At 42.9% G+C, this 10,785-nt stretch overlaps 1 protein-coding gene across 50 annotated transcripts in view; it reads right to left on the bottom strand.

Moving 5' to 3' along the window:
• Positions 1 to 460: 460 nt before the first annotated feature.
• The window catches only part of ARPP21 (cAMP regulated phosphoprotein 21), a 201,264-nt gene continuing 190,939 nt past the window's right edge, over positions 461 to 10,785 (bottom strand). For all 50 annotated transcript variants that reach the window (XM_074575358.1, XM_074575368.1, XM_074575374.1 and 47 more), the window contains 2 exons: positions 2,436 to 2,587; positions 461 to 1,276 (listed from right to left, as the gene is read on the bottom strand). In XM_074575358.1, the coding sequence (XP_074431459.1) occupies positions 1,019 to 1,276; positions 2,436 to 2,587 (410 nt within the window). In that variant the 3' untranslated portion in view covers positions 461 to 1,018. The remainder of the gene's footprint in view (positions 1,277 to 2,435; positions 2,588 to 10,785) is intronic.

Below are 10,785 nucleotides of genomic sequence, written 5' to 3'. Positions count from 1 at the left end.
AGAGTATCTCTACGTAGCAGAAGAATTGCTGGGTACTCTGGTTGGGACAGCAGTACCAACTGATCTTCAAGCAAGTGGATGGGGTATCATGGGACATCTGTGTCTTCCTACCTACAACTGTTGTACAGCCTCTTGAAGAGGTATGACTTAGTGGAAGCTCGTAGCAGCAGTGAATTGTGTTTGTGACATTTCTGGTCCAAGGGATAGGAAAAGCACAAACCTAGTTTAAGATGATCCAGTACATCAGTCATTGAACACTTTCTGGGTGTCTACGCTACAATTTCTAAGTGGTCTTAGCTGTTACGGTACTGCATGCTAAGACACAGGTATGTTGCCTTCTCACCAAACTCCCATGAGCCCGTTAAGCATCATTCCCCCATTAGGTTCACCTGAAACAAGACCATGTAGAACCAAAGGGAAGTTCACTCATTCCAAAACAGAGAGGAGACCAAGCAGGTGGTAGAAACATGACCTTTCTCCATGAGGTCAAATAACTTTATTGTGATTAAGCACTACAATACAGTATATATCCATAAAAAACTCTATAGTGTATATAAATTATTCCTTCCATTCAGTAATTCTTTTTTTGTTCTCATTTTTTTCATTTCCATTACAGCTTTGGTACAATGTGATTTTATTATATTTTTAAATACTTTTAGCTTCACAAACTCAACACAAAGTACAAAACTAATCCGAATCGGGGATATTACAATCTACACAGTGGTGTTCCGTGGTAGGAAAAAATCTTACCTCAATGAATTCATGTCACTAGCTAAGCTATAAAGGCATACCTAGCAGACATGACAAAAATATGCACCATTAACCAGCAAACATTTTTTTTTTCAAAATTTTATTTTATTTTTTTTTTACAGATTTTTCCAGCAGCAAATCACTTGAGCATAGTCAGTACTTATGTCCTCAACTGATTATCCTGTTGTGTTCCTCTTCATTTGAAGGCCATGAGTTATTTGTCAAATAATGCACCGCTATCCTCGTATATCCACACTAAGCCACAGTGTCAGTACTTCACCTGCCACCCTGCATTGTTAATGCTCGCACAGTTTGTCCTGCAGCTGGCAGAAATAACTGGAACGTTATTGGAGGGGCAGTGTGGGGCAATCAACCGTAGGTTGTTCTGTGGGGCAGGAGGTATGACATTACAGTAGACAGGCATTCCAGTGGCTGTAAGTGTTCCTTGACCTGATTGATTAGGTAGCATGATTGGTTGTTGATACGATTGTTGCGGCAATCCTTGAGAACCCTGGGTCATTGGCACCTAGGTAGGAATACGGAAAGACGTAAGAAAAAACAATAGCGAGTACTAAACAAATTAAAGTAGGTCTAGATCCCAAGTGTCCCTATCTTCCTTCTAGCTGAATTTGAATATACAACATGTTCTGCCAAAATGCGTCATTTTCTGCAGCTCAGAACTGTTCTCATCCCTGAGGGTTTTCTTTGTTAGAGAAGGGTTAAAGAGAAATCCTTCTGCTCCCAGGTCCAGTAAGTGGCTCTGTCGTGATCTAGCTGAATATGAATTTCTGGGATCAGTGCAAACAGTATATATAGGCCATTTATAAAGGTCTAAACCTTTAACTTAATCATTAACCTTTAAAACACATTTTCAATGTAGTAATTCTGAAGATGTAAGGGGAAAATTTCACCCATAAGCAATTCCCCCATTTCACCTGGGTTGCTGTAATGTTTTCAGAGAAGCTGAGGGAAAAGGCGAATGGCTGCTCAATCAGTGCAATCTATTAAAATGAATCAGATGTCATTTAGTTTCTTAACTTTCCAGAGGGAGTAGCAGGAAACGCAAGCACAGGCCACTTCTCACGGGCTCTCGCCATATCTCACAGAAACCAGGTATGGAGTTGGGGAAGTAAGTCTGGGTAACTTGCAGACTTGCTAAAAATTAAGCCACTGCCTTCGCTCTCCCCAAAACCCAATAAACAAAAATCTATCTGGCTACAGCTTGTTATGGAAGACACGGTGGGATCCTTGGCAGGAGTCTCCACAGATGAGTAATTTTTAACTGCTTCAGGCAAAGCCCTCAACTTCATTACAGGAAACAACACTGCACTGGCAAAAAAAACCCCAACAAAACCAAAAAACCCCAATGTTCTGTCTTTTGTTTTTTAAATTCATTTTCTTCACAGGAAGAAGTATAATTCATTCTTCATTTGTGACATTTTACCCGCACTGCAGGCTGTAATAAATAGTTCATTTGAAGTATTCCCAATTCAGAATGAAAATCTGGAGTACTAATACGTAAACAGGAAGCAAAGAAACCACTTTGACTTAGAAGCGTATTTATCAGGAGGCCTCCTGCCACACGCTGTCCTAATGAAATAATAAAGACCATTCTGCAATACGAAAATTTAATTCAATTAAGCACTCTCCAAGAACAGCAGTCTTTCTTTAGGGTTCCCAAGTACCTGATAAGACGACATGGCTGGATACTGCACCATCATGCCTTGCACCTGATTTCCCTGTTGATTATTCATCAGGTTCTGGCTTTGGGGCGGCTGCTGCATTCCTATAAGACCCTGGAACCCCTGCTGCTGGTTCGGCAGGACAGCCTGGTAACCTGGAAGAAAAAAAAGACGTCTTCAAATACCCTGTCATTTGTAGGGGCAAAATTAACGCTGATCTCAGGAACAGCAAATGATCCCATCATTTCACCCTGCGTTCGTCAAAACGTTGCTCTATTTCTAGAGCAGCATTACTGCAAGTAAAAAATTGAAGGGGAATAAACAAAATGCTGTGAGTTGACAGCCCCGGCAGACTAACGTGAGTGGGCAGCACGCTTTCCTCATGCTCCTCGACCCTGCGGCAGAGACCACCTTGAGGGATGCAGCGCAGGATTGTAACGCCCTGGACAGACACAGGGTGCTACTGGCTTCTGGCTACTCCCTCAGAGGCAAAGCTCCCACCGGCTTCAAGGACACCAGTATTTGGCCTTCACAGTATAATCTGTTAGTTTTCTTTCAGGTCACGTTTCTTATCTGACCCTCTTACCTTTCTTGTAATGCAGCTCCCTAGCACGATGTAAACAGGCAAGGCTTTATTTAATCAAGAAGAACATCTGAATACACACTGGCAAGGCTTTTTATGCGATTGGGCCATATTAAGGGTCATGTTCCACCCTACTAGTTTCGTGTTCGGCAAAAGAGGAAAATCATGCATTAGGGAGCGTCTGGTCCTCCCCGTTGCTGGGTGGGAGCACTGCTGACACACAAGTGACTACACAGGGATGAGACGCTGATGCTTCCGTTTCAGCCTGTGACTGGCTCTGTGTTCGAGGGCACCACAACACCGCAGGTTTTCTGCTGGGATGGCTCCTCTAGGACTAACCGAGGCATGGGAATAATCTGGATGATCAGGCGGGCAAAGCTGCTAATGGGGCGGGGGCGTGGATGGGAAGCGAAGTGCGAGCGGTACGCTGCTCGGCAGCAACATGACCCAGCCTGAGACCGAGCCTGGATAGATGGCAGTGGGCCGGCTGGGTGAGGCTCCTGTTTAGAGATGAAGGATTTTGCTGAAAAAGTGCAAAAGGAAAGGCAGATGCAGAAAGTTCCTGTCCTTGAAAAACGCAGCCAGCCACAGTCATTATAAATCTATGAATAATTTCTCCTTAAGACATTCTATGCCCTTTAGCACTCATATTTTTTAACATGCAGTTATGCAGTGCACTATTAACTCTGTAGTGATGTTCTCAGAATAAGCATATTTCGGGCAAAGAAGAATTATCAGAAGGAACAACGCTGTGTTATTTTTATAGAAAAATGTGTGTCACGTCTGCTCAATTTATATTCATGAATACAGTACACGGTTCAATATACTTCACGAATTGGAAATCATCACCTGGGTATTTCTTCATTATGTAAGAAAAATAAAGTAACGAATGTTTCTGTTTCTGCTGGTCTATTCTCAACTGATAGCTCTGCTACAAAATCTTTTCTGATGCCAGAGAAATGTCAGGTATCTCTGATCAATTTTTTGGCATTAAAGATGCCTTTTCACAGATATGAGATTAACGTCTCCAGTGAACTGAGCAAAATAAAAAAAAAAATTAATTCCGTGAGTGATTAACTTGGCTGGGATATAGCATCAAACATCTCCCAAATGCACCAGATTATTATACATTCAAATTTGCTCTTTTACTGTGCACAAACACAGCGTCAGCATATTTTTCAGTCACAAAAATTACCAACATCAGAAGTACTGTAACTGAGTTTACAGAAGGCTTATACAGCAATCATAAAATTGCAAGTCCTCTTCTGCTCCTGTATATCAATTGGCGGGTGGGGGGGGGTAGTTGGGGAGAGAAAGGACAGAAATAAAAAATTGAGCACTACTATTCTGGTATTTGCAAGACTGGAAGTTTAAGCAGAGAAGAGTCAACTGACAGCAGAAGCAGCACTAGATAATTCATCTCATGTCATTTGCGGTTGTCAAAGTAAGTCCCAGGTGTTGTAATAAACGAAAGATTGATGGTGGGCCAGGGATCAAGTGACACTAAGCTGGGGAATGCCATCAAACATTGGATCTGGGATCGCAGAGTTGGAGCGTGACGCAGTGGCACAGGGTGGTGGTCTCGTGCTTCACGGAGACAGATGCCACTGGGGTCAAGTAGAGAGAAGGCCTCCTGTTATCTCTAGTAAATACAATTGCATTACCATGACTTTTAGTCAGACTACTGCTGATACTCTGCTCTATGTTGGAACATACAGCGGTCTCTTCACCTCAGCTTTGTGTTCCATATTCTCCAAATACAACAAATTTATTGCCCAATACATGGCTATCAAACTGAAACAAAAAGTTACGGAAATGGCTAAGTATCTACCTCTATGCTGAACATGGAGGCACCATCTCGTGAAGGTATTACAATAACATGTAACTCTGCCCTGAAAATCTCCTCTGTGTTAGCAAACGCTACTTATTACATGGCACAACCACTCCAAGTTTTAGGTGTAGGAATACAAAAAGGGGACGGGTTAAGAGCTGAGGCCCACCAGACTATGGATTATTATTTTAACAATCTTATTACTCTTCCAGGGCTTCAGCCATTTCTCCTAACGACAGGGCATGTGCACCCTTCACCCCTGTCCCAACATGCAGAGTCCTGCTCACACCCCCGAGAGTCAGAAGACCTCTTTGCTACTCCCTCTGTGAACCCTTTACAACACTCTGACCACACAATACAAGCAGAAAAATACTTCACATGCACTCTAACACACTTCCAATGTGATTACATAGGAGGAAAGAGGTTATTAACGTAAGAATCTGACCGCAGTCTGTCCTGAACCTTCTTTGCTGTTAAGGGAATTGAAGTCACTTCTTTGGCGCAAAAGGAGGTACTGTGGTCTCTTGACCATTTGCTCCCTTGACTTGTAGGTGGAAACAGGGATGTTTAAGAAGGTACTGGCCTGCTTGTGTCCTCGCAAAGATGCTGGCTGTCATCTCCCCCTCACTTAATATTCACGGACTTCTTTTTTATGATTGGTACCCTTTGGAATACCGTGAAGTTACGGATGTCAGACCTTGCCGCAGAACCCCAGTACAGCATTTGGTCAAACACCAGCATCCTCTTCAAGGCTCTGCAGCTCAAGTGAAGCCACTTCACTTTACCTGACAGCGAAGTCTGACCCTTTACTATGTTAAATATATGAAGAAAGATGCAGGTTCATCTATTCCATTGAACATAAAAACCTGACAAGGTGCAAAAATATACTCCAACAGTGCAGACGGGGTATAGAGCATTAAAAGGTGAATGAATTTCTTTATCTACAACGAGCTCTGTAAGTAAGAGGAAAATGCTGTGAAAAAACAAAGAAGCCCAAGTCCGTTCTGCTAGACGGCTTCTGTTTCAGCACAAATGCAAGGGTAAGAAAGTGGCACTCCACTTGAACGAGAAGTTGCTGGTATCAGAAACCAGCTGCTCTGAATTTCCTACCTCTGCAGGCCAAATTCTGCAACTCTGCCTCTGCATGCCACGTAACATTTGAAATGGATCCTTCAGTGTTTACCGTACGTTGACGTCTTCATATGTTTTTGCGCACTGGCCAGAAAAGAATGGAGATGGGAGAATTGCGACTCGGCATAACTGATAGTCTTAATATATCGACCTTTCAGCAATGTTTGTGAAACTGTAAACTGTATCACTCCAGCAAATCTTTTTTTTTTTTTTTTTTGAGGGCACAGACTATCAGAGATCGTTATTCCCCCAACATTATTTATTTTGTACACGCACAGCAGTTTCAATCCTTGACTCAGCCCTACCACGCTTTTGACATGCCATTTATTTTTCAATGAAATGAAAATAATACAGTGTCCTCCAAGTCTTGGGAACCAACCGCCGCACATAAAAAGCCATGCATTGCTGGGCAGGGGTGGATGTTTTGGAGCTACACAGGCGTCAGGAAATGAGTGAGAACAGGAAGAGGCACCGTGCTTTCTGCGGCAATAGTTTTCTTCATGCTTGCTCTTTCGCTCATTAGCTTTCATACTACATAAAGTGTAATCCTTAAAAGCCTCTTTACTGTCCCCTGAGAACATACATACGTGGGTTATTTTCTAATGGCAGTACACATCAGATGAACCATCCTATTACTGCAAGCTCCAGGGCCTCTTTACTGCAATTATATCATCCTGCTCTATGTTATCTCTGCTACAAAGGAGGATTTTTTTAAATCAGGGCAAACATGAGAGACATTGTTAAACAACCAGAGGAACAAATCGTGCACAGAATTTCAATGAATGCCTCAGAGGAAAAATGAGCCTTGGATTGCAGCTGAAATGGAAGAGGCCGTCATACCATCAAGGTAATTCTCTGAACCTTGGCAGCCTACACCACCATGCTGACAGTCAGCTAACTTAAACATCCCAGGGGGAGAAAGACTGTGTGAAAGAACCACAAACGTTTTAATTTCTTAATGAAGCTACAGAGCTCAAAAGACAAAATGCAGTGGTCTTACACCTCCGCCAGTAATGTCACCCAGAGCTGTAATGAAAGCATGTTTGGTGCTCTGCTGGCCTCAGCACACATCCCTTCATGAACAGCACATCCACGTTTGGAGGGACTTTCATTGCTCATTTTAGATTGGAAGCAGGTATTAGCAAGATAGCTTTTTAATATGTGTATCAGCACTCCGGGTAAAGAGTGATCAGCACTTCAGCTGATGAGTGCCACAGTCTGGCACAAGTCTGCAAATCTTATTGTACTCTTACCACGTGAATAGACTCCTTGCACCTAAGCCCCTCCGATGCAAATGCAGAAATACACAGTGGTTTTGGTGTGAAGTGCTTTGAGAGCTCACCTGCTCCCTTCCCGCTTCGCCCAGTGTAGTGCTGGGAGAAGCTGATCCGTTGCCACCAGCAAACCCAAAATGCAGGTACCTTGGCAACACACTGCAGCGGCTTAGACAAGAAAAGGCCCCAAAAAATTCAAAAGGGAAACCTCAGCATGGCTAACTGGGCTAAGTGCAATCCTACACACATCTGGTCATGCTCCTGCCCCCTCTGCAACTACTGCAGTGCTTTTCTGGTGCCCCCCTGTATAGACCAGCTCAGACTCTGCTGCAACTGCCACCAGGAGCAGCGGGAAGAGACTGAGTTTGAGCTCCCGCGGAAGAGCCAAGGGGAGCGAGCACCACCTCTGGGCGCGAACACAAGGGAAGACCCTGTGATGTACTGAAAACAGTGTAACAGCAGATTCTGCACCCAAGTGGTGTGTGCTCGCTGCGGGGGGTTACATTTGCAGAAGACTCCCCCAAAACTGATAGGGGCTGAGAACTACAAAAATGAACTGAGGTCAGAAAGTGCACCTCTTCCTGGGAGACCTAACGAGCTCACTCTGCTCAATCTATTCAAAAGACAAAGACGTATCTGCTGGTAGATAGTTCTTAAACAGAATAGAAAATGGTATAATAAAATGACACGGTTGCAAGACAAATCTAGAACTTTTCAAGATTAGAAATAAAATTTAAAGTTTCAGCAGACCTTATAATTAACAAGGGCGCTGTTTACCCAGAGAGGAAGCACATTTGCTATCACCTGAAACCTCTAAAACTAGGATGGACAGCTTGCTAGAAAATATTCATCAGTTTGAGAAGTTGTTCTGGGAATAAAGATATGATTAGAGTGTGCTCTGTGTCCAGGATTATTTGGAGCATTAAATTGCATGTTCCAGACTTGAAATATTTAGGAAAATGTTAGCCAGTTAGCTCTTAACACTCTTCCTATCTTCCAAGGAAAAGGACTAATCTTTTGCATGTGAGACAGGACCCTCTTCCCGGTCTCTCCTCCCTTTGATCACATACTGGCAACGCCACCCAATTCACTCCACAAGCAGAGCTCACCTGTGTACGGTGGATATTGGAAAAGGCTCTTTCTGGCCTATTTTCGTTTACCTTGCCCTGTCTGGAGTAGCGCTGACTAGGTTTTGTAGGCTGCGGAATATGATTGGTCTCTATTCCCACAATTTTGCCAGGCTATGTTTTCCTTTTTAAAATAAGCTATGGGTAAAGTATTAAAGTGGCTGGATGTAGCTTTTACTTTACAATCATAGAAAGTTACAATGCCCCCAATAAGTTACTAATCAGAGAAGATGGAATGTCATTGTAAACCCATGATTCAGTCATGCACACATCAGTACATTTGGCAATTCACTTATTTGCCAAGACCTCTGGGCTGGTCCATCCCAAAACTGGAAGGAAGGAAAAAAATAAAGCAAGCAGTTCAGCAAGATCAAACACTGTGTCTCGACACAAAGAACCTTTGATTCTCAAACAGACCCTAAATGTTATCTGTAAAATATGAGGAAAGGAAGCCAGGTTGGGGAACCATTTGCGTTTATGACAGTTGGCCAAGCTGTGGGAGGTGCACACTGAAATCCCTTCCCAGCACAAGGGAGAGCAGGAATTTGAGGCAAGGGGTTTCCAGCAGCCAGAACAAAGCCCTCCCTGCTACAGGGGTCTGTCTGTCCCTCAAGCTGATGCTCCTTACCTCGCATGGGATACCCAGGCGCTGGATTGCAACCAGATGTTTCACCTCCTACGTGAACATTGTAATTGCCAGCTACAAAATCTCCCCATATACTGCTCGCTCTAGAGGAGAGCTGCTCCAAGGCGTTGTGCTCAGACTGGCTTCTTGTGTCCCACCTTTATGCGTTAGATTTGGGTGGCTGATGAGGAAATTGGTGGGTTTGGGTTTTTTTAATGCAGTTGGTCATTACCTGGCCAGCTTCACTGCAAATGAAGGACTAAAAGTCTCATGAAAAATACAAAATTAAGCTATAAATTTAAGCTGATTTTGATTTTAGTCTCACCCCAAACTGTCTGCAGTTTGGAAGAATCCCACAGAAGACACACTAATTAATGTCTCCCCGCTGGTGTGTCATTTTCTGTGTGAGTCTGAAGATTTAAACTGCAACTTGTGCAGCTGGAATACAAAACACTTTGTAAACAATTTTGTAGTTTAAGCTTGGATTTAAAATCCAAGGCATGCTGCAAACCAAATCTGCTGCAGTTGATCAATCCGCTCCTACTGTGTCTGCTTTCTCTCTGCAATACTCATAAAAATGTCTTGACCTAGGAAGATATTGGGGCTTTGTTTTCCACTTGCAGGCATCACAGATAATTTATGGGTGTGAACTGGATACCATGTGAGCTAGAAGGACAAACACATACTAGCTTAATGCTAAAAATCTATCTCTTTCCCCTCAAAATATAAGACCATGCAATTATGTTATTTACTTTTCACACACATACAAAGGAAAAAAAACAATACCTACGCCTGAAATAAAGGAGTTTTAAGAAGCAACCGGTAAATTGGAGGTATGAGGTGACTTCTAACACACATGTGCCAGTAACCACAGGTTACTGTGCACATGTGCCAGTAAGCACAGCAGCACACAGAGTCCTCTCCCCACGGCACTCCACAGGCTCAGACCCTCAAAAACAAGAGAAGCCTTTTCATGTAAGTGACTTATGGTTTGGCTTCTTTCATTTCAGGTAAAAGCACATCCCACCCCAGCAGTACAGCTTGCAGGGGAACCCATGGGGTATTACACTAGTGTGGTTTTCAAAATTCAAAACTAATGACATCGATTCTTTCAAATTGTGCGAGATCAAAACGATTTTTAGCTATTTTAGCTAATGGCACTCCAGTTACATTCAGTGAAAACACATAACACCGTAAATATATTCCTAAACTGATTACAATGACAGTGACTCGAATAATTCTCTGCAGAGCTGGGGTTATAAAACCACAGGTTTTTGAACTTAAGAGTCTCAACACATAATTGCTGCCAGAATCGGAGCTCCCTGGTCCCTAAATTGGCCGTAGCTTTGCTAAGAACATATTCATGCTTCCCGAACCTGGTAACAGATCAACAGCCACATTTGCTGGCAGACCCACAGAGAAGGAGCCATATTCAACTGCATTAAGGAGCTCAGCAAGATGTATATCCATCAGAGATACGAGACAGCAAGATTTATTATCACAAGAGAAAGACAAAAAATACTGGTTAGAGGACAGCTTGTCTGTCCTCCCCTCCTCCTTTCTCTCTCTGGTTTACAAAGCTACCAATGCCACTAAATCAATAGTGCAAAAACATCTTTGTCCAGCTTCAGAAGAAGAAGAAATCAAATTTGGAAATCTGCTGCAATTTTGCATTATTTCAGAGTGACTTATTTGTCGGATTTGGTAAAAACTGCTGATGAAGATACTCCGATACACAAGAATTTTTTTTTCTGGCTAACAGCTCTGAAATCCCCCATCTGG

Source organism: Larus michahellis, chromosome 2 (assembly GCF_964199755.1).
Source record: "Larus michahellis chromosome 2, bLarMic1.1, whole genome shotgun sequence".
Taxonomy (NCBI): Eukaryota; Metazoa; Chordata; class Aves; order Charadriiformes; family Laridae; genus Larus; species Larus michahellis.
Note: the sequence above shows the minus strand (reverse complement) of the source record. Positions and strands in the feature narration are given on the sequence as shown.